Raw genomic sequence first — 24483 nt, forward strand, 5'->3', positions numbered from 1 at the left:
GAGACATCAGACATCCAGCACCCACAGACACCTGTGTCTAAGTGTTTGAATGTAGACATTTAAGTGTCTTCATCTGTTACTGAATTACTCCCCACACTGGAGTTTGGTTGTTTAAAATAGTTATCTAGTGCCACCTTCGATGACCCAAAATGTGTGAGATATTTCAGTAGATGTGATGCAAGGTATCACATTAAAATGACCAGAAGCACCTACAATGAGGTGAAGATAAACTGTGGTTTGAAATTAGGTGGGATGGATCCTGCTTTTGGTTTCCACAGTTAGCACAGATGTTTCTGTTGGGGCTTTTTCTTGAAGGATTGATTTGGAAAAATAGGCCTGTCTATTCATACATACCCTGTTGGCTAGACAGTCTCAAGAGTTTCATATAGTAATACTCTTCCTGGGGTCAAAATGGGCAAAAGAGTCCCTCAGAGAAGCAGCTTCTCATTTCAATCCCCAAAGCAATAGGCAAAAAAAGAGAAGAAGTTTGCAAATCACTGTAAAAGAACTTTGTGCCACAGATAAAAATTATCCTGACCTTTCTTTGAGCAACGGTGAAATGGGCGTTCACCATGAGAGGTCATTAGGCAATCCCATACAGACATGCAGAGAATATTGGCTCAATGCTTTTATTAGCAAAAATTCCTACTGTCTGCTTCACTAAACTCTTACCTTTCATGTACTCTGCAGTGCTGCTTTGGTATTCACAATGAAGAGATGTGTCATGTCTCATGTCCCTGAATACTCCCCAGGAGGAGCAGGCAGGTTTAAAGCTTGGCTTCCAGATCTGACAGTGCTTTTCTTTTTGCTCACCTACTCCTCAGACCATCATCTCTGAGCGGTCACAGTCAAAGGGCTGCCCTGCTGTGCTCAGAGAAAGAGGGGGAAATAGTCATGTTACTGACTGAAAGGTATCCCCTCCCTCTTGTTTAACAATGTGATATCCCCCCACAAACGTGCTTTCCTGAACAACATCTGGAGAAAAGACAGGCAAGATCACAAGAAGTTTATCTGTTTTCCATATTCAGCTGTTGGGTATGTAGATCAGTGAGACACAAAGCTCTGCAGGAGTCAAGAGTTGGAGGCAGGGCTGCAAATGCTGACAGGTCAGAGTCTTTCTACAGCTGGGAGCAATGGATGTAGGGGAGGGAAGGGCAATCTCCTTCAGCTGCTGAGGAACGGGCACATTTTCTACTTGACTGCACCCCTGCACATTCCTTTGGCTTACAGCAGGAATTGTCTGTTCCTTCCCTATGTGTCATCCCTGTGCCTGTCCAGGCACAGGTTTGCATGAGACCTGGTATAAACCAAGTTTAAATGATCATCCTGTGGAATTACCGATATAAAATTTAATGTGGTATTTTTACCTTTGGTCCTTGCAGTTACTGAGTGCAGGTTAAAAGCTGCATTTATTGCAGACATTTATTTTTATTAAGAATGGATCTTTGCAGTCCATCAAAAACACTCAGCTTGGGAGGAAATGCACCGTAGCTCTCTCTGCTCTCAGCTGTAGCTTCCAGCATGGTAGTCTGTGTTGCTAATTGTACAGCATACACACTAACACATGGTGCAAGGCACGGATGGGGCAAACCATGGGCTGTTAGAAACATCCTAGAGCTCACCAGTGTTGGTCTAGGGAATGTTTTCTCCCCGCTCCTGGCATCCCACAGGGCAGACTGCTGTGCATAGGGTGCTCCTCAGGATCCTCTGAAGTCACAGCTAAACCTCTGCTGCCGGAGGGGATGAGACTTCACCCCTCCTGCAGTGCTTGCCCAGGTGTCAAGGTGGGGAGAGGGGTTTCCCTACTGCCTCCTCTCTGGGATCTGATGGGGCAATGTGGAAGGCAGTGTTAGAAATTGTATTTCCAAATGACAATGCTTGAGAATCAAGTCAGGAGAGGTTGCCCTGTGTCTAGCCCCGCATTAAATGATGAGAAGCCATAAATGTAGTTTCCTGCTGGTATTTTTAAACTAAGAATACAAAAGTGATCAGGTCAGACTGAAGCTGCACCATCCTTGGCCATCCAAAGCTAGTGCCTTTGGAAAAGTACAAGGACAGGGCAAACACATAGTGATTTCCCTGCTATAGCATTCTCCCGAGCTATTTGTACTACAGTGATTTCCTGAACTGAGGCAATGCCTTTGCTAGTAGCCTGTAATTTCCTTCCTTGAATTTGCCCTTAAATTTCATCAAACTCTCATAACTTGCCTTGAACCCACCAGGCTTTCCAGCACTGAGCTGTGGGTCAAGCCCAGGCTGTGGCAGCAGTCAGAGCTGCCCTAGGAAAGGCATTCCAAGGTAACACCCTGACTTTGTTGGGGGGCAGTCAGACAAGCCTCTATGTCCCTCTGACCTCTCTGGCCAACCTGCAATTTCACTGTGTGTTTTTCCAGCCTGCCCAAGAGCTCCCTGCTGGCTGTCAGGGAAGGTCGTGCTGTGACCCCTCACTGTCAGGCAGAAGCAGTTTTTGCCTGCCTGCTGCCCTCCCCTGCTGCTGGGGAGCACCTTTGCCTCGCAGGATCTGCAGCAGCCTGACAATAAATGCCACCAAAAGCACTCACATTTCCCTCAGCACACAAGAAAGGAGAATCAAGTCACGGCTGGGCTTGTAATAAAATGTAATTACAACAGCTTGTATACTGAAGCTGACAATGTCTTTGCTGTATCAAATCAAGTATGTTACACTGAGATCCTTTTGTGCACACTTCATCTGGGTCTTGTGTGTCAGCACATGCGGTGAGGAGCTCTAAGAGGTTTTGCCAAAGCACAATGTCACAAGTATTGGGAGTGCAGAAGCAGCACAAAAACTCTGGTTGTTAAAATTTAGTGTGTTTCCTGACCACCACGTGTTTAATACGTCACCAGCTGGAAAGAAAGCAACATTTCAGACAAAGAAGTGCTCTGGGTCAGTACCTTTGTTTTGGGAGTTGGTAACTCAGAGTTTCTGAGTTGCTGTCAGCTACTTTTATCAGATGAGAACATGATACAGACAATGCAGTGTGGTGTTCCATGCAGGTGCACAGCCTCTCTCCCACAGCCCCATGGTCAACATGGCCCTTTCTGTAGGAACCACTCCCTTCCTCAAGCAGAGAGCAAACCTGGGCTGGATTTGCCTTCCTCAGCCTCTGCCAAGCTCCTCTGCAAAGGCTGATCTTGCCAGGTTTTGTTTAAAGCAGACCAAAATGCAGAGCCTGCAGCACTGGGCTTTCAGTGTGTTTTGGAGCCAAATCCAGTGTAATTGTTGCATTTCCTTTCCCTGCTGAATTCCCTGCCGACACACAGCCTGTAATGTAAGATCCTGGGAATGTTTTGTTTTGGGAGGTGGAAGAGGCACCGAGGGTGTCCGTCAGAAAGCACTGCAGGGAGGAAAATAAACACTGCTGAAGACAGAAGGAAAGCAGTGATGCTCAGGAGAAGCTGGGCCTTTCCATTTAACTCCTGCTGTGGCAAGCCTGATGATTTTAACCCTGGAAGGACACTCTCTGCAGTCACTTGAGACTTTTCTTTGGTAAAAATCAGAGCCCCAGGGAGGTTTCCATGGGGTTCCCAAGCTGGCTGAGAGTGCCTGGAGAGTGAGCACAACTACAGTGGCTCTGGGCAATGCAGTAAATCAGGCACTGCAAGTTTGCTCTGCTCTGATGTTTGACATTCAGTATGAGAGTTTTAGGCATCATATATAGTAAGAGAGTTTTCCCATCATGTATAGTGGAACTATCTGAACAGAGCAGATACCCCAAGCGTTACTGAAAGCATGCAGGTTTTAACACATTGCAAATAAATGCATTTACTGGAGGGTAGGGCTCTATTTTTCTATCATACAGGAGATTGTGTAAACTACAGAGTGGATAATACCATAAAAGCAGGTTTCTTTTTGGTTAGTCACATTTGCAGAGCTTTAACTAGGCATAACATACTTGCCCTTGAAACAAAGAAGCCCCCAGCTGCAGATACTTGTCACCAGAGGCCCCTATCAAGTGATACCCTTCCCACTATGTGACTGAGCAATCCTGATTTCATTCCCAGCAACATCAGGCTCTGATCACACTGAGTTTTGAAACTGTGAAATTTGAAGTGCTCTGAAAAATGTGTAGATTTTATAGTTTATAGATTTTTTTAAATTGTAGTTGTTTGTAGTAATAAACAAACCTTAATTTGCTTTATATAGAGGATGCTCTTGAACCACATCTTTAGGTTTTCTCTGAAGCTGAGAGAGCTGTGAGCCTGCTCTGTGAAAAAACCCCAGAAAACAGGGAGTCTTCCATTATCACTGGCCTGAGGGAGCACAATTTTAACAACATTGGCTTATCATAAAAGTATGAGAATTGCTTAGACCTTTGTGTCTACCAATGTATGCAGGCAGGACTGGGACTACTATTCTGCCCATATGCAGGAAATAAAATGCCTGGACAAAACAACATTTGAAAACAAACATATTTCTACTGCAGGTTTTTTTTTAAATTAACCTTTGTTTGTAGGTGACCCTTACTAGAAGCTGTGAAGGATGCTATATATTCCCTTGGTATTGTGTGTATGGTTGTACATTTGTTTTCTTTATTAAAATCTGGGCAGAGGAAAAATGGACCAGATTCCACTCCATTACCCCTGCTCAACTTCAGCAGCTGCATGGAGTTGTGGTGAAGTAACTGCGTTCATGGAGTGCATCCAAAAGCTCACTACTAACATGCGTGGTAACAGATGTTATAAAATTGCAGAGAGGAAATGTTTGGCAATCACCCTCTATCATGGCTACCTTGTGCTGGCAGCCTCGTGGCCCAGCCCAGCCTCCTCACTCAGGACTGCTGTGGGTGAAGAGAAGTCCATTCCAGTACTGGTAGTACTTCTGAGGTGAAGCAGGATTTGCAGAACCAAATTTCTGGGAAAAAAACAGGTTGGCAGGAACTTTAGAAGATCATCTACTCCAAACCCCACCTCTGACCGATGGCTGCAAACTCGAGCTTTCATCACACTCATCTGCAAGATGCAGGGTTGAGGTGGTATTCCCAAGGCTGTGGAATTCACCTATTGGATATCTGCAACAGAAGCCTCACCAGCTGAGCAACTCCCTCTACTGTACTCATGGTCAGGAGAGAGAAACAGGAAGGATAAGGGTTTTGTGGTCAGGTGAAGATAAGGCTGTGGCCAGGTGAATCCCACCCAAGGTCATACATCCACTGTGTGTTTCTTGCTTCTTTGTGAGCAACAGTAAGGTGGAAAATGACAGCATTGAGAGAACTGCCTTCAGATTAAAAAGACCCTAAAATGAAAATTAAATAAAGAGCTGGTTTGCTTGGTTTTTTTGTCTCCTTAGGGCAGATGAGCCACCCACCGTGCCTGGACCCTAGCCTGGCTGCTGGGGAGATGCAGTCCCCCAGGATGGCAGGGAAGAAGCGAGGGAGACCCCCACTGCAGCCAGCCCCCATCAAAATGGCTGTTCACAACCTCTTCTCAGCACCAGCTGGTGCTCTGCCAGTCGTGAAGATCCCAAAGAAGAGAGGGAGAAAACCTGGGCACAAGGTAGATGCATGACTTTTACACCTCCTGTTGGTCTTCATACATTTTCTTCTAGAATTTCAGCTGAAATGCAGGAACAGAGGAAAAATTTTGCAAGTATGGGGCAGAGCAATGCAAAGCAAAAGAAAAAAAAACAAGAGGAGATGGTTTCTCTTCTACCTGAGTTGGTGAAAAAAAAAATCACGGAATCATAGAGTATTCTAAGTTGAAGGGGACCCATCAGGATCATTGAGTCCAGGTCAGGACACTTCAAGAACCACACCATGTATATTTTCCCAAAGGTTAAAGTTATTTTAATTTGGTCTGTTTGAAAATGTTTTCCACAATGTTGTGTGGGATGGCTGCACATCTTTTGTCACTTTCTTCTCTCTCACTAACAGTGATTAGAAATTGAACAAACTGAACAGAGAAGGAAAGGAATACAGGAGAGTGGAGATAAACAGAGGTGGGGGGAAAGCTGCTTTCCAAAGGAAAAAAGAAAAATGGGGCATTTGAGAAAAATAATTTGATTTCCCTTTATTTGCCTGCTCACTGCCCAGCTCTCTGTGCAACCCTGGGACAAAGGCAGAACTAAAGAAAGACAGGAACCCCCGGTGCCTCAAGCCCTTCCAATGCTGCTGCCAGGCTGGGTCTCTCCCACCACACCACTCCAGTGGGCTCAGCACCAGTGGGAGCAGTGCCACTGGAATGCCTCACACCTGGCAAAAAGGGGACTGTGGTCCTGAGGGAAGGAGAATTTGTTCTGGGGAGTGAAATCAGGCTACAGCTTAGTAAGGGGTCTTGTGTTCAGCAGATTGCTCTGTAAATGCCTCTGTCTCTGTCCCCAGCCAGCTCAGGGCACTGTGCATGTTTGCTATTCCTGTTCCTTGTTTTGAATGGGCACTGGTACAGCATGCAGGAGGGCAAATTGCTGACTGTTCAAAAATCAGAGATGCTTGAGTTCATGGTGTCAAGACAGAAAAGTGAATAAAACAATCAGGGTTTGCATAAGGCTGACCCAGCCTTCCCTGGAGAAGGTCTTGTCTGGGATGTTGCCTGGCTCTTCCATAGATCCCTCCTGGTTCATAGGAGACAGCAACATTCCATGCATGGCTGAGCTCTGGACACAGGGACCAGTTGTTTGATTCTTGTAATCCTTGGATTTGAGCTTAATCTAGGGCAGCCTACCCTCATCTTTACCTTTCTCTCCTTTTCACCTCCTGCCAGACCTTCTTCCTCCCTTCCCCTAACCTCTGTCTAACAGTAGTGCTAAATAGAGCTCCAATATTTTCAAGTGTTTTGTAAAATGTGGGATATGGAAATACTTTTAATTTTTTCACTTCCATATCAGGATAAAACTCCAGGACGGAAACATCTGAATTGCTTTACTTGAGGTATTTCTTATTTAAAGTTTATTATTTATTATATTTATTTATTTCAAGTAATTTAGTTCATCAGTAAGGCTGGGTGACTTGTAGACTCTTCAGATCAAAACCATCCAGTCTGGACAATAATACTTTGGAGATGTGCTGAATTTGGGTTTGAGGTTTGAGATCGAGTGATTTGCCAAATACCACAATGACCTTGTATGCAACGTTTTTCAGATCCCATCCCTTCTTGCCTTGGTGACCTCCATTTCTTGCCCATGCATTTACATTTGATTTGTAATTTGACCAAAAAAAAAAAAAAAAAAAAAAGGCTGGGGAATATGTTCTGTTCTGTCCCACATGCACCCATCCACCTGGAAAAAGTCTCTCACCAACCACCACATATAAATGGGAGAAGTGGTAGACAAATTCCTGGAAATGATGTAGTAAAACTGAGCTTTGGATCTGCGTGGCTAAGCATTTGATTGCTCTGTCCCCCTCCTTTTCCAAAGGGAAGATTTCTCCCTGACTGGGTACCACACACTCCTCCTTGCCCCAGGCACATAGCAAGGAAGCAACAGCGTCCCTCCTTCGGCAGTGGGTCTAAGATGAGGTTCTTGGTGAATGTGGCACATAAAAGGGCATTCTTTTATTGCCAGTGGCTTAGGTGGATGGAGCTGACACTCCTGAGCTGCAGCACCTGTGGCATCTGGCCTGGTGCTGTGGATTTGCACTGTAGGATTTGTACACCACAGCAACGTTTTCCATGAGGCGCCTCTGTACGCTCTGTGCTCAGCTGAAGTGAACCCCTCTCCACCCAAAGCACCTCCCCAGCGTGAGTCAAAGATTGCATTTTTTGATGGGGAACTCTAGCTTGATTTAATTAGCTCCATAATTGTATGACTTTCAGATACCACGAGACTTAAATGCATTTTAAAAAATGACTCCCTGCCCAAATGGCAGACGACCAAATTCTTTATAGCAACCAGAGAGCTGAATTATTACAGAACAGATGGAAAAATACTTCTGAATTTTTAAGAAACTAGGAATTTACGGCCTAGATTTAAATTTATTTTGACCGAGATGTGAATAACAGACATTTTCAATCACATGGTCTTTATAGACAGGTGACCCATTGCCTGTTTTCATTGATATTAAAGCAAATATCTGTGTCTTCCTGAAATGACATTTCATCACACTTCATCACCAAGAAAAGTCTTTTCCTTGCTATCCTGTTTATTTTTTCACAGCTTTGGCTATAAAATTTCATCAGCTGTTTTTCCAAAAACTGTTTTGTACCTTATGTAGAGCTATTTGCCATAAAACGTTACATTTCCCCAAAATCCAATATTCTCTCTGATTGTCTAAATCTCTGGGAAAAAGCCTATTCTGGCAGCCGGGGGGGAGGTTAGTAGATGGATGGGTTTTATTTCTCTGGCTGTGAGTGAGAGCAGCCCAGAAGAGCTGCCTAGAAAGCCTGTACAAGGGAAGGGTTTGTTAGCATCCTGCAGGGATTTGCCGTGTTAGAGGACATTGGAGGGACACGTGCCTGGGGCAGCTCTGCAGCAGGGACCATCCCAGACAGCAACAAAGCCATGGCCCCCTTTGAGCAGCTCGAGGGCCATTTGTCCCTCTGTGCACCCAGAGCAGCTCCCACCCGGGGAAGTGACCCCAGCCCAGATCAGCCAGGACCTTGCAAGTTCCTGCCAGGTGGGGTGGGCAGCCAGAGCCACCCGTGTGGAGTGACAGATTCCATTACGGGGTGTAGGTTCCCCTGCTGCCCTAGAAGTCAATACTAATGATGACAAATAAGCAGTCAGGATCTGTACACATTGGGAATGACATTGCACAGACAACCTTAAAGAGTCCTGTTTATTCACCTGTCCTATGATACAGCCTTGAATTTCAAGGTTGTATGCACTCCTGCCAAGGTTACCTGCCTCATTCACTGTGAAATGCTGATGGGGTGTAGGAGGCTGTGTGCAGACTCGTTTGCATCATTTGCTGTGCAGAAGAAAGCTATTGCATGACACAAGAAGAAAAGGTGGGAAAGACCTTGGGCTGTGTTTCCCTTTGCCATCTGACCTCCCCTCTCACCCTTAGTGACTGGGCTTGTGTTATTCTGAGTCTCCTCACTCACAGCCAAATGCATGGAGCCACGGACCCCAAAACCTGTGCTCAGAAGCTCTGTGCTTCCCTGGTGTAAGTTTAATGGCAACCATTTGTCCAGCCATCAGAAGTCCACAGGGCAGGACCAGGCTGGCTCAGACACCCACCTTACTGCACATTTGCAGGGGCTGGAGATGGTTCTCTCTCCAGCAGCAAAAGCTCTCATTGCCAGGAGGTGCCTCTGCCTTCCTCTCTGGAAGGACAAAGGCTCATGGGAATGGGGTGAATCCCAGCCTTTTTTAGCAATTGTTTTTTCAGGACAAGGGACAACTGGTACAGGGAAACAGGGAGCCATAAAAATGAGAGCCTGCATCTAAGTGGTTTGAGAAAACTGCAGGGAGAGATTATATTGTGGTTCATCGTGTTTCTTTCCCATGTATTTTATTATACAAGCTGGCAGAGATATTTTTCAGAAATGAAAAAAAAAAGTTGCCTGGCAAATGTTCTTCACCATCTTCCATTTTTTTGGTGGGAATGACATAAATACCAAATGAATCCTGACTTCTCTGGAGAGGTGTGCAAATTGTAATGAAAACTCCAGGACTCAGCAGAATCCTCCCCATCCCCAGCCACTGCATACTCAAACAAACTTGTAGCCAGCATGATGGCACAAAAGCCCACTCTTTCTGCATCTAATGCATGGTGACTTTGATGAAGTAGACACAGTTATTTCCTACCCAAAATCCCCGATCAGCTTTCTCTGATTTCAATTCCATGGTAGAAAGTCCATAAGAGTGGAGAGTTTTTTTTGTAGACCTTGTTTTAAAGCAACCACATTTACATCTCACACTGCACATATTAAAACTTATGACATTTGATAGTCAAAAGCTGATTCAAATGCCTTACCACAAGGATTTCCCAATGTGCTCTGACAGATTTCCTCTGTCTCCTTTTCTCTTTCTCCTTCCCTCTTCTTCACTGCTTTTTTTGTCTCTCACACATATGTGATTTCTACTGGCAAGCTCTCAGTCAGTCAGCTGGTTGTTGGGTTGGCTTTTCAATAGAGAAGATACAATCCAAGAAAAGATATCTTTAAATGGAATCCTTTGAGATTTACACTTCATTATATTCAGGGACTACTCAGGGTTTCAGTGGCCAGGAGGTAACTAAGCTGCTGTTTGCTTAGTGTACTGTCTCTTGCACTAATCAAGCATTGTTTTATTTTGATCTAACAAAGGCCAGTTCTCTATTACCCCTAATAAAATTTATCTGTATCCAGAGGCTGTAGAGCACATTTTGTTGCAATTAATTTTGCAGTAAATTGTTCACTAAAACGGGAAACTGCCAAGAAGGGGCTTCCACACTACAGAGTTTACACAAGCCTTGCCCTCTGTTTGCTCTTGAATGTAAGCCTGCCTGGGTCTCCAAGATCTAGGAGGAGAAAAAGGTCTAATGGTGCTGGTGAGGCAGTGCACAGTGTTGGTAGAGCAGCACACACTCAGGAGGCTCAGGGGCTGAAGAGGGGAATTTTGTGCCTCTGTTTGGGACACCAGGAATGTGAGCTAGTAAAGATATTAAGGAGCCAACACACAAGTGAAGCAGAATTTTTCAGGGGTACTGTCTGAAAAATAATATCTTTGTAGAGAAGTGTAAGTGTGACAACACGAGCTGCTAGAGCCTGTCCAGAGAAGGACAACAAAGCTAGTGAAGGGTCTGGACCATCAGTCTTAGGAGGAGCAGCTGAGGGGGCTGGGGCTGTTGAGCCTGGAGAAAAGGAGGCTCGGGGCTGACCTTATTGCTCTCTACAGCCACATGACAGGAGGGCATAGCCAGGTGGGGTCAGTTTCTTCTCCCAGACAACCAGCAACAGAGAAAAGGGAAATGGCCTCAAGGTGTGCTAGGAGGGGTTTAGATGGCATGTTTGGAAAAATTTCTTTACTAAAAGGATGTTCAAGCATTGGAACAAGAAAAGTAGTGGAAGCACTGTCCCTGGAAGTGTTCAAGTGCAGGTGTTTAGGGACATGGTGTAGTAGTGGTCCTGGCAATGTTAGGGAATGATTGGATTCGATGATCTTAGAGGTCTTTTCCAACCTGAATGATTTTGTGATTCTATACATACAAGTATATATGCACATCTCTCTCTCTTTATATATTTATTTTATATAAATGTAGAGTATGTAGAAATGCACATATGTATATATATATTCTTTGTATATTTATATATGTGTGTGTGATCAAAAAAGAGCCCAGAAGCCATAGGGGCTACCCAAAGTTTCACTTTGCCAGCTCACTTTGCAATGGAAAAGTGAATAATTTACATATTTCTACAGAACGTAGTAAATCATGCTGCTTCTTACCTTTGTACATGGAATAAATCCTGGACTGGATAGAGACCTTGATTTTTTAAACTCTGTTCTCTTCCCAGTCAGTAAAGCTTTCAATACTCTCTCTCACAGTATCCTTCTGGACAAAATGTCAGGCACACAGCTGGATAAACACATCATGCCATGGGTGAGCAACTGGCTCACCAGTCAGACACAAAGGGTTACAGGGAGTGGGGTGACATTGGCCTGGTGACCTGTCACTGATAGGTTTCTCCCAGGGCTCCATCCTCAGCCCTGTGCTCTTCAATATCTTCATAAATTACTTGGATGCAGGACTGGAAGGGATACTAAGCAAGGTCACAGATGACACAAAACTGGAAGGAGCTGTTGACACTCTCCAGGGCAGGGAGGCCCAGCAGAGAGACCTTGGCAAACGAGAGGACTGGGCAATCACCAACCATATGAGGTTAAATGAGGGAAAGTGCTGGAATCTGCATCTGGGATGGGACAACTCTGGATGTACAGACAGACTGGGGACTGAGAGGCTGGAAAGCAGCACCTTGGAAAGGGACCTGGGAATCCTGGTTGATGGCAAGTGGAACATGAGTCAGCAGTGCCCTGGCAGCCAGGAGGGCCAGTGGTGTCCTGGGGTGCATCAAACACAGCAACACCAGCCAGGCAAGGGAGGAGATTGTCCTGCTCTACTCTGCACTGGGGCAGCCTCACCTCGAGTGCTGGGGGCAGTTTTGGGGTGCCGCAGTATAGAGAGATATTAAACTATTGGAGAGCATCTAAAGGAGGACAACAAAGATGGTGAAGGGCCTTGAGGGGAAGCTGGATGAGGAATGCCTGAGGTCACTTGGTCTGTTCAGTCTGGTGGAGACTGAGGGAAGAGCTCATGGCAGTCTACAACTTCCTCATGATGGGAAAAGGAGGGGCAGACACTGATCTCTTCTCTCTGGTGAGCAGCAACAGAACCTAAGGGAATGGCAGGAAGTTGTGCCAGGGGAAGTTTAGGTTTGATATCAGGAAATGGTTCTCTCCCCAGAGGATGGCTGGGCACAGGAACAGTCTCCTCAGGGAAGTGGTCACAGCACCAAGCCTGACAGAGTTCAAAAGGATTTGGACAATGCTCTCAGGCACATGATGTGACTGTAGGGGATGGTCCTGTGCAGGGCCTTGATGATCCTTGTGGGTCCCTTCCAAGTCAGCATAGTCAGTGATTCTGTGAAAACAAACTGACAGCACTTTGTCACTGGTCATTCTTGATCCCAATCTGAAGGCAAAGCTCTACAAAAACAGGACAACACAGGCAAGTGAGAAATGGCACTAGCCAGGGGCCAGCTCAGGGTCCTCATACTCTACAACTGCCATATAGCAGGATGACAAATGCAAAGCTTGTCTCAGATACACCTATTGAATATTTTTTCCCTCTTTCAGACAGGAAATAAAAGAATTTGGCCTGCCCCAGGGGAGGTGGTGGTAAAAACTCTCTTAGAGGTCCCTAAATCCTACATACTTCCCTCTCCTTTCCCCAGGTATCTGGTTTTACCGTTATACTGAAACAGCGACCATTATTTTAGAAATTTGTAATTCATAGTCATAGAAAACAAAAATCTCCATCCAAAACAACTTCTACTCTCCACCAGGGATTGCTCACGGTTTGGTTTGCAGGCAGTGGTCTGACTTCATTTCTGCTTTATACTTTATATATTGTCCACTGAAAAACAACAACAGGAAAGAAATACCTGTCAGAAGAACACTTTGGTGTAGGACATGTAAATATAGAAACCAGCAAGCTGTGTGCTTGGCTCTCTGCTTTCCCCCTACTTCCCTTCCTAGCAAAAGGAAAAACAAGAGTGGTACCTTCAGGTCACATCCATCACATCAATCTTTTTAAAATATGGGGACTTGATCATCAGGTGAGATGTTGCCAGGTACTGGCAGCATAAAGACATAGTGATATTGTACCATAAATTCACATCATGTTTCTCTTCTCCAAGCTGGGCTGCAGGTCAGAAAGAACACTGGGTGCAACAGTGCAGCAGTTTGTATTTACTAGCGGGTAATAACACAATCTGGACCACAGTGTGAGCTTATTTACATGGGTGTCAGCCCAGAGTAGCCTCTTGGTGCCACTGGATTTATACAAGATTTACACCCCTGCAACTAAGAGCAGAATTTGGCCCTAAATTATTGCAGTTAAAGACCCCATGTTTCTGAGTTGTGGAGCATTGTTTACACCCACATGAAATGGGTCGTAAAATGCCATTGCGCTGATTTGTTGGAGTGTTAGGCTCAATTTGCTCAGGTGTAAATAACTACCCGGTGGGTGGCATAATATTTGCATCCTGTAGCTTAAGGCGTTGCTGCCTGCTGCAAATCAGTCAGGCTTCAGGCTGCAGCATCCTCCTGGGAGCAGGATGGGTCTTCTGGCCTGGAGAAAGTGATGCAATAGCAGATTGCTAATGAGTGCAAGTTCATGGGGCGTGACATACATAGAATAAAATTGGAATATCTTGTGTATACTTCCATTATTTTTTTTCAGCTGAAATCTCGTGTGCTGATGACTCCTTTAGCAATCTCTCCGCCGAGAAGCACGCCGGAGCCCGATATTAGTTCAATCCCCCAGGATGCAGCTACGGTTCCCGACTCGGACACCCCACAGGCTCTCACAGGTACTCAGCTTCAAGTGCTCCTTGACCACGGGGTGAGCAGGAGCCGCGGGCTGACAGCCAGATGTCACAGCCAGATGCTGGGCTTTCCAGAAGGGGGGAGCTCATGAAAATTGGGTGCTTGCAGATTAGTCTAGGGACCAGTGACAAGGAGCAGAGTTATCCTGCAACATTGTATTTTGACTGCCATGTGTTGAGTTTAGTGGAGATGTCAGTTCCATTCCTCTCGAAATGTGAACATCAAAAACCCATGAATGGTCCATTTTATACTTAACCTTCTTACCCCATCTAATATGCTGCAATGACCACCCTAAATCCCCGTGTGAACATGAAGCATCTGTTACAGCTGTGGTGAGAGGAACGGAGGAGCCATGGTCTGACTGTAGGCAGGGCTACCAGCACAAAAATCCCAGTGCCTTATCACAGCAGCAGGGGTGGTCATTTCCAAATGTAATCGGAAGACACAGCCTTACTCTTTATTTTTGTTTGTATTGTCAGAAGTGACATAGGTCAAGTCTTTTAAAGTGTTGTAAATGAGAAGAAAATCAACAAGACAGCTGATTTACCCTGAGATTTCAGCAGAGGAATGGATTAGATAACATTTGAATCTAAACACAACACATAAATCCCATTATTTCTTAGCTGGGATGCACAGAGGAGAAGTTTTCCATCTGCTCTGGTGGCAGAATGATACTAAACCTAGAGACAATGACAATAATATATTTTATTCTCATTTATCCCTTCACATGCAAAGTCTGCAAAGCACTTGGCAAACACCAGCTGAGTGGATGGAAGTGCCCTGAGAGGTGTGCCCAGGGCTGATTTTGGAGCAGGATAGGGGGGCATAGTCCACCAGCCCTGCCAGACCATTAGGGTGGCTGCAAAGGCAGGAGGTCCATGGGTCATTTCAGGCTCAGTGGTTTACTCAGGCAGTGCCCCATGCCTGTGCCCATCCTCATTCCACTGGCACCTTCCCTCCCAGCATCCTCCCAACAGTGCATGCAGGTCCCCATCAGAGCAGGGCTGGCAGGAGATGAAGGGAAGCTCAACTCAGCTTTTACCTCCCTCTCTGCTTTGCAAGGACTGTAGGGACCCTGGCTCCTCATTGGGGGACTCAGCACATTGCCTGCAAGCTGCAGAGTCCCTCCCACAGCTGAGCCCTGACAAAAGCAGTGGATTGTCACGCAAAAACTACATTCTGCAGATTTGTCAAGGTGTGGCAGTCTGGGAAAGCTGCGCTCTGACATCCCCCTGCAATTCCTGCATGCTGCTGCTGTATTTTCAGTGCACTATCCCTTTGTTTGTTTGGCATTTGGAAGGTGTGAAGTGGTATAATGATAAGTATGTTTGCTATTATCCTCCTGTTTACCCAGGATGTAGTGCTTGAGCCCCTTCTGCTGGTCCCTGCGAGATGGGGGAGCAGAGTGCACTGTGACAGTTGCACTAGATTTTCATTATGGTGATGCAAACTGTAAATTATTTCCAACTTTACACAGCTGTCATCATGTCCTCCACTCTGCTTGATGGCGTTTTTTTGTCACATATCTGATTTCTGTCAGAAGATAATGTTATATTGTTTGAGAGATGACAGCTCGAGCACACTCAGCCAGCTATTATAATATGTCTCACTTTAGCCTGACTTTAGGCTGTGTCTTAGTCGCCCTTAGTTACCACAGCGCTATCCCTGCTTCCCCTGAGATGCAGTTAGCCTCAGCCAAGCTTAGAATAAGTTCATGGTAGTGAGGAGAGCACTCATTTTTTTGGCTATTGCTTTGGCTGTTGTAGAAAAACTGCCTTTGCAGCTTATGAGAGTAGGCATGCAGGGCTTGGCTGTGGAGAGGCTGGGGCAGACTCGCTCACAGACCCCTGTGTGGCACAGTCATGTTGCTGCAGCCCCAAAATGCAGCACTGCACACCATGTACAGTTTCCCTCAACTTGATGCAGTTTGTAGAGTGTTAGGTTGGACGTGGAGGGTTAGGAAGCTCACAGAGGCCAGATTCTCTGCCATGGCACTGTGCAACACAACCCTCCAGAAATTACAGCTGCATCAGAGTCAGAAGAAGCAAGGATCCAAAGCCTTTCCAAAAGTCATCTTAGAGCAGTGCTTCTCACAGCAGGTCTCAATGAACCAGTCTAAAAACAGAGGAAAATAAATAAACAACCTGAAAACACACCTCAGGCTGGCATTCCCTCCTTGCTGCTTAAGTCACCACTGGTAGTCAGTGTTCTGAACTCTCACCACATTTTTCTGGTCACAAGTTGCACGGACAAGGTAGACTCAAGAGAGCAAACCCCAGGCACGACACTGAGCTAGACCTAAATTCAGTTTCCTTTGCACTGGCAGTGAGTCATTAGCACAAGAAAGCCTGGCTCTGCCATCACAAATGGCAACAATTCACCAGCGAAGGAAGAACTTGGGAAATTAATAGAAATGTAGAATGCTAGCATTTCCTAGGATGCTCTCAGGACCATTTTGTAATAACCTTGTTGGGATTTCATGTCTACAGTCTGCATTTATGTCAACAAACAAGCGAACCTGGGGCCGTACCTCGACAGAAAAAAGGTGCAGCAGCTGCCAGAGCACTTTGGCCCGGAGCGGCCGGCGGTGGCCCTGCAGCAAGCAGTGCAAGCCTGCATCGACTGTGCACTGCAGCAGAAGGTGGTCTTCTCCCTCATCAGGCAGGGCTATGGAGGCGAGATGGTGTCAGGTAAAGCACGTTTGTAAGGGGCTTGTGGCCAGTAGAGGAGTGCTTGAAGTCTTAACATGTTCCCCAATCCTGACTGCCCTGGATGTCCTGTTCCCATCAGTGGGATGGCAACCAGCTTTGAATATCACTTATGTCTTTAAAATGAGCTGCTGCAGGAATCACCTTGGTGTCAGATGAAAGAATTACCCACTGTAATGGGTATTGCAGTGGTGCTTCAGGTGAGGAACATGCACTGCAGAGTCTGCCTCTTGTCACTCTTTGGAGCAGTGCTGGGGCCAGGGCTGGGAGCTGCTTTCATGCAGCTGTTCAAGGATGGGCAGCAATGCCAGCCCACTTCATGGCACACATTGCACCACAAGTACACATGCATGCCTCGTGTGATGAGGGTGGCAAAACTGTGGAACAGGTTGCCTAGAGAGGTGGTGGATGCCCCAAACTCAGAGATATTCAAGGTCAGGTTGGATGGGTCTTGGAGCAGCCTGTGCTAGCTGAAGATGTCCCTGCTCATTGCAGGAGGGTTGGACGAAGTGACCTGTAAATGTCCCTTCCAGCCAAAATCTTTCTAATTCTATGATTTTGTGTTTCTTGAAAGGACAGCTTTTATGGAGTTTAGCTGCTGGTGCGTCCCCTGCCCGCAGTTCATGAGCCAAACCTGCTCTCCACTGCAGGAATTGCAGAAGTCCCCAGCAATTCCCCATGCAGCAGGACTGCACACAGTCTACACCAATATTTCAGAGAGAATCAAAGGGGAGCTTTCCAGCAGCTCCTCATCTTCCCGCAGTGGCACTTCTTGCTGTGTCCTGATGAAACTCCCGTGTCCCACGATGAATCCCCTGGCCTGGTTCTCAGCGTGAACATGAACTTTTCTTCTATCACAGCAAGAGTTTTGTGTCACAACATTCTTTTGGCATATGGGATGCAGTGGGAACGAAACAATGATGGGAATATGGGAACAGCACTCTCCAATGAGCTGCTGCAGATGAGTCAGGCACGAACACAAAGCCAAGGATTGCAAGTCCAATCAGTTTCGCAGGGACTGCAGATGCTCAGCTGTGCCACTGGGACCTTCTTGTGTGGGAGCCTAGGCTCTGGCCCTCTGTGCAGCATATAAATCATGCTGCTTCCCTCTCCTCGAGTTCTCTGTAATCACAGGTGTGCCTTCCCTAAGGGACATCAGAAATACTCTGAAAATGATCCAGACTTGTTCACAGAAACACAAGACTGAAGCAATTCAGTGCAAAGCTTCATTTTTGCCTAGTTCTGTGCTACATATATGATTTTCATTACAATCAGGAGAGTCATATTATGCACCAAGCCTGCCAAACTCCTTGGTCTCAGTTCCTCTGAGCTGGCTCAGCTTCAGCTTCAGCTTCACCTGAACTAAAAGCACCTGGTTAACATTTCTCCCAATTTCATGCTTCTTCTAGTCATCAAAGAGGGGTGAATGGCCTCCTAGTCGTGGTGTGGCTCTGCAATTGCACCTCACTCCCAGCAGCACAGATGAGTTTTGTCATTTTCCAGTCTTCCCATGGCTTGGCTCACAGATGCTCAACCAGCTGTGGAGCATGATCCCTCACAGCAGCTCAGGCCAACAGGAAATCTGGGAAGTTATCCCCAGAATTATAAGTTTAATGTTGCAATTTTTTCTTGTTAGTAGTGATAGGACACTGTAAGATTGGGAAAGAACCTTCCAGGTGGAAGTGTTCAGGCAGCCATATCATGTTGTCCTCCCTGCAAACCTGTAGAAATTGAATGTGTCTTGCTACAACTGATCCCGGTGGGTCTGTGTTGACCCCTTCCCCCCTCCCATGGCTGAGACTTTATGCCCTTTTTGATTCCTGGCTAAATATATCCCCTGATAGGTTTATGCAGGAATTTTAATTGCTCTGTTCTTACCCTTAGATGTGTTTCGAACAGAGCCAGCCTCATCCTGCTAGGCTGAAATACACAGTTCCTTTCAGGTGAGGAAGATCACTGGGTCAGTGAAAGGAGTGCAGGTGGTTTGCCATGGTCCCACATAGCAGGATGGTGATGGCTGCAGTGCCACAGGGAAAATTTCTGTTCCCCAAACATCAGTGCGGTCTGCCTCTGCAATTCTGCAAGTGTGAATTCACCCTTCTTCGGCCTTGGTGACCAAAATGATGCCCATCAATCCATCTCAGGTTTCTCCAGAACTTTGTTTAGTGCCTTTAACTGTCCATTTTCTCTCTTGGAAATGTTTTGTTCCACACCTTCTGGAAATACATCTGAGTTTTTCATGACTGTGTCACCTTGGTGTTTTATAGGCATCTAGTAAGCCTGCATTATCATTTCTTTTCCCATCAGTTTTTTTTTGAGCCTCTTCAATGAACTATGAATTTCTGTTTATTTTCCAGATTTGTTTTTTTAATCATTTTTACTATCACAGAAGTCAAAATCAGTCAATCTCCCAGTCCTTTTCTCCACTGATGATGTTTGCCAGCTTACAGCCTCCACAAAATTTTTTTGTGCCAGCACAGACTGTTGCTGGTTTCTCTCTGGGACTTGTGGTCTCCTGCCAGTAAACCCTCTTGTCATTTCTTGACCCACTTCTTGTATGCAATCATTTCCAATTTAATGAAAGATTTTTCATTCTTTACTGAATTCTGGATAGACCACAACTGCCAACATTCAACTGCCTATAAATGCAGTTAACTCAGTAAATAAAGATCAGTGATTCAGCTGTTACCTCTCTCTTCAGTACAATCCTGGTACTTTTCATTCATTCACAACCATGCCTTTAATTCTTATCTCCCCATTATCTTTTAAAACCTTGGGTACTGCTGAAGTCAGCCTAACAGCCCATCATTATTGGTGATCACTGCAGATCACTGTCTTTCTCCTTCCTTAGACCAAGGTATCATAATTGCCTCCTTCTTATCACACGATACAATTTTCAGATGGATGCATATATTAGAAAACCTTGTACTGCTGGCCATGCCAGTCAGCATCTTTCAGCTCTCCAGGGGGAAGGTGATCTAGATCACACAAACTCAGCTCCTTAAGCTCCTCTATTTTGATGTGTGCCTCAGGTAGGGTAATTTTCCAAAATATTTTAAGACATGCAAATACTTGAATAAAATTATTTCCCCTGCTCTCATTCTCCCTTGTGCCACGCATCCACAGGTATTGAATAGCTCCTGTTTTTCTTTCCAGTTTCAGCTTCTTTTGAGGGGAAGCAGCATTTCCAGAGCCTGCTGGTGGTGAACAGCATCGGGTATGTCCTGCGCTTCCTGAAGAAGCTGTGTCGCAGCCTGCTGTGTGACAATCTCTTCAGCAACCAGCCTTTCCAGCAGCACAGTGCTGTGACAGACAGCCCAGAGGGGTATGAAAACAGACAGATGGAGGCAGGTAGGCTGCTTGATCATCTCAGACTCAGAATCTAATACAGCTGAAGAAATTACTATCTGGTTTTTTTTGGTGCTCTGCTGTGTGTCACGGGGAACTGCAGGGCTCTGTGGGACCTTTCCAGAGGGAGGCAGTGAGCTTACTTGTGGGGTTTTCCCAGTGGCTGTAGAGGAGGTGCTCAGGTGAGAACCACCACGTTGAGAGAAGTTTTGGACCAGCATGTTATGTTAGCACAAACCTAAGGCACATATTAATATCTGTAGCACAGACAGCGTGGATCCCGATCTGCCACCTCCATCTGTGAGTATAAACCTAAATGAGCTGTAACTGCTAAGTGGTTTGCTTTGCTACTTGCAGGGATGTTTCTCCTAGCTTAAAACCTTCTGGGACCAGCAAGATCCCTGTCTTAGTGCTTGACCATGTGGGGCAAAGGCTGGAGGAGCTGTGGCATGAGGCAGATGCATCCAAGGATGGTGGTGGTCCTGAGGGGCACCTGGTCTCCCATATGGAAGCACTCCTGAGCTTCCTTCTTGCTCACGTTCTGGGACAGGGTGCTGGCCCCACACAGCCCCCATGGAGCTGGAACATGCCTGTAGCCCCATCTGCAATCAGAGGCTGGAAAGCTGCACTGGGGTCTTACCATGGCATTGCAAAACTAGTTTAGAAAAAAAGAAAGATGTAAATTATGGGCATGAGCCTTCATTTCACCTGCAGGCTTCCTCCTGACTTAAATTATTTTTCATTTTCTTTTATTAACAACACTGTAGGTGTTTGGGGAGAACACTATCTCTCATTCAGTTTAATGGCAGATCCATGCTGGCAGATGAGAGAAAAGAGTTTTAGTGTCCACAATCATGACTTTTGAATTACTTGTTCACCAAGAATACCCTCAGTGTGCGCTTTGCTCACTAAAGCAGGGAGAAGGCTGTGCACACGGTGCAGAAATCATCTTTTTGTACAAAGAAATCCAGCTGCCACTGTTACACATAGGGGAAGAAAGGCAGGAGCCTTTCTGGAAAGCAGTATTTTTCTTTCCTCTCTGCTAGGACATTTGCAGCCAGCTGAATGCTTCTGAGAGGTCAAGGGATTTCTGTAGCACCGAGCGAGTCCAGCCCAGGAGGCCTGGCATTTGCGTTTTCATTTGCATTTTAATTTGCATGTACATTTGCATTTACTTTCTCACGGCAGGGCTATGTGTGAGAGAAGGCAATTCCACAACCAGAGTTTTTACGGTTGCTGTGACACTAAGCATCTCCCTTCCCACAAAATTCCAATGCAGATGTCCCTGACACCATCCTCACTTGATGTCCCCAAACACTGATGAGCAAAACACTATTTTTCCCTCAAACTAGACAAGAGATGTGGGTGTAGGCAAGGCTTCTTTCCTGGGTCTCCCACTGTGGGGTGGGGGGTGTGTGTGTGCAGTCAATAGCCTCCCAGAAGCAGCATGGGCTGGGCAGCCTGGGCTAGTCAGGTAGGTTTAGATTAGCTATGAGGAAGAAATTCTTTACTGTAAGAGTGGTGAGGGACTGAAATAGGTTGCCAGGAGAAGCCGTGGGTGCTCCACCCCTGGAAGGCCAGGTTGGATTGAGGCACTGAGTCTGTGTTTAATGCTGCATTGCCTAAATCTCCTTCCAGCATCTCTCTGCAGCAAGGTCAGCACGAAGGCTCCTCTGCTACACAGAGCAGAGACAGTTTCCCACAGTGCAATGAAAAGGAGGAGCTGTGCTGCAGATGAGTCTGTGGGGGCACCTGTTGGGATAAAACTCACATGAAAGGAGCAGGACCATAAAAAAGAACGACAGGAAGCCATGCAAAGCAGCCACACTTTTCATTGCTTCTGTTCCCCATCTTATGATTGAGATGTCCTTTCTTTTAAAATCATGTGCTTTTCAGCCCCTTTGCACCGATGAATCTAATCCATGTATTGACTTTGGTGCAGTTACTCTTGATTTACACTGGCAGAAGGGAGAGGAGAAGCCAGCATCGTGTCCAGTCATATTAATCCACCTACCCCATACAGGAGCCACCTTTTAACCTTGCCCCAAAGCACATGCCCCTAAGCCATAATTCACCTGTGCTCACAGCAAGCTGCCAGATGCTAATGGCTGTGTACAGGCCAGGTGGGATTTGTTGACATATGCATCTATCACCTACAACTGTGTTTTACATGCCTAGGAAGTGCACACTCATCAGGCTGTGCCTAGAGCTGGCCTCTGCAAAGAGCCTTGCTGGCTGTGAATTACTCTCCCTGCACCTGAGCCCCATGCTCTGCCTGCCTTGCCAAGGCCTCTCACCTGTCTCATGGCTCACATGGGACATTCCCCAGGGCTCTTTATCAGCTGTGAAGGGACTTTCTGGCTCATGGGAGTGATCTGTGGGGAGCAGCTGTGGGACGACTCCCAAGCCTTCATCTGGGAAATGCCCAGCTTCTGGTCTGCATTACAGCAAATCCTGAGATGTTACCTGTCACCACAGCACCTGGGTTCAAAGCACCTCTGGACCTGCACCCCAAAATTTTACACGGGAACAGCAGAGCAACTGGAGCTAAGATGATGGCAAGACTTGGGGGACCTGTGCAGAAAACTCTGTGAAGTGAGGCAGGGGCACTTAGGCACTTCCCTAAGCGATGGGAAGCCAACAGAGATTCTGTGAAGTGCCTCCACTCTGCATTCAGATTTCATGATTTATCTCATGCTCAGCTAATGGAGGCTTGGATGGGAGCATATGAAAGGTACATTTCTAGGACACCTACATGCTGTTGACATTCACCTATGAGATACTAGATTATTCTTCAAAGGAAACTATGTTTGCTAAAAAACTTCTGGCAAATCTCGTGTTCAGTACAAGAAAGCAAGAAGTTTCTCTTATGTGGGAAGCATGAAGTTTGATAAACATCTACTTTCCCTTTCAGTCAATCCTTTTCTTGCTCTTTCTGTCCCAAACCTTGGGGTTTGGCTGTTTTGTGCTGTTAGACAATTGATGTCTCCGTATAGAGCATGGCTGCATGTGGCTGCAGCAAAACTTTATGCAAGAACTTCGGTGGTATTTTTATCATGGGGGAAGATAGGAAGGTTTGTGAATAAGGTCCCCAGCCTTGCTGATCTTCACATGGCCAAGACAAATTTGGAAACATATATACCATATGGAGTTCCCTACCACTATCCATGGGAGAACAGCTTCTCTTCTCGTGACACTGACTGGAAGTAGGGATCTATATGGAGCAGAAGCACAGCAGGACACCTAGTGCCTCTGTAGGAAGGTGGGCTCTTCCTATCCACAAGCCCTTGAAAAGCTGGTATGGCAAGCACAATAACAATGCACAATAGGAGTGTGACTAAGTAGGCAAGACACTGGCCTGGGAACTGCATTTTTATAAGACACTTTCCCACTGACTATGTGGGCGAGCCACTCTTCCCTGCTGTGCCTTTATTTATGTGTCGAAGGAGAGCAATAATTCTTCCCAACATGTGCAAAGCCCTTCAAAACCAGCTAGGAAAAAAAGAATAATATGATAGAAAACCACATATTATTACAATCAATATTTTCTGTTGCAAGCACCAAATAAACAGCAGCTCAGAAGTTTGAAGCCCTCAGAGGATAAGAAAAATGTTGTCTTTCCCCTTTCTAGTACTATGACTTGTTTAATCTTGTCTTGTTGCATGCTATGAGGAACAGTGCTCCTGGCTTCTCAGCACACTCAGAATAAATGGCTTTTATGGCTATCAATAGCTTCAGAGGTCCTCAGCATTTAATTACCTGCAAAGGCCATTTATTGCCTCATATATTCCTCTACCATGATCATTATCCTTTAAACAATAAATAAAACATTAAGGTCACTCTTAAAGAGGGAGCAGAGACATCCAGCCACAACAAAGTATAATATAAAAAGTTTATATTGTCTTTGAGGCTTTTGGATTGATGGCAGAGCCTGCAGTACAGTTGATAAAGGCTGGGATAATTTCCTTCCTTCCTTCCTTCCTTCCTTCCTTCCTTCCTTCCTTCCTTCCTTCCTTCCTTCCTTCCTTCCTTCCTTCCTTCCTTCCTTCCTTCCTTCCTTCCTTCCTTCCTTCCTTCCTTCCTTCCTTCCTTCCTTCCTTCCTTCCTTCCTTCCTTCCTTCCTTCCTTCCTTCCTTCCTTCCTTCCTTCCTTCCTTCCTTCCTTCCTTCCTTCCTTCTCTCCTTCCCACCATTCCAAGGACTGGCTTCCTGAAACGATGTTTTTGGGGTGGTAACTCTGTGGCAGAGCTGAAGGAGGGGCAGCTGGAGCTGGAGCTGCATGTTGCAACCCAGCAGAGGGACAGGAACAGTTCAGGATGGTCCAAAGGACAGGAAGTAAAGGCAGGGGGTTGAAAGAAAATAGTCAGCCTAGTGCTCCTGTGGGGGGGTTTCATAAGGGTGGTAGCAGAGACTTTACCATTCAGACCCTTTAAGGCTAGATCAG

General features: G+C 46.0%; 1 protein-coding gene across 2 annotated transcripts in view; it reads left to right on the plus strand.

The window, feature by feature from the left end:
* The first annotated feature begins 5313 nt into the window (after positions 1-5313).
* The window catches only part of SCML4 (Scm polycomb group protein like 4), a 42489-nt gene continuing 23319 nt past the window's right edge, over positions 5314-24483 (plus strand). For both annotated transcript variants that reach the window (XM_088162840.1, XM_014887875.2), the window contains exons 1-4: positions 5314-5514; positions 13839-13968; positions 16474-16674; positions 19849-20043. In XM_088162840.1, the coding sequence (XP_088018966.1) occupies positions 5314-5514; positions 13839-13968; positions 16474-16674; positions 19849-20043 (727 nt within the window). The remainder of the gene's footprint in view (positions 5515-13838; positions 13969-16473; positions 16675-19848; positions 20044-24483) is intronic.

This window comes from Sturnus vulgaris, chromosome 3 (assembly GCF_052056855.1).
Source record: "Sturnus vulgaris isolate bStuVul1 chromosome 3, bStuVul1.hap1, whole genome shotgun sequence".
NCBI lineage: Eukaryota > Metazoa > Chordata > Aves > Passeriformes > Sturnidae > Sturnus > Sturnus vulgaris.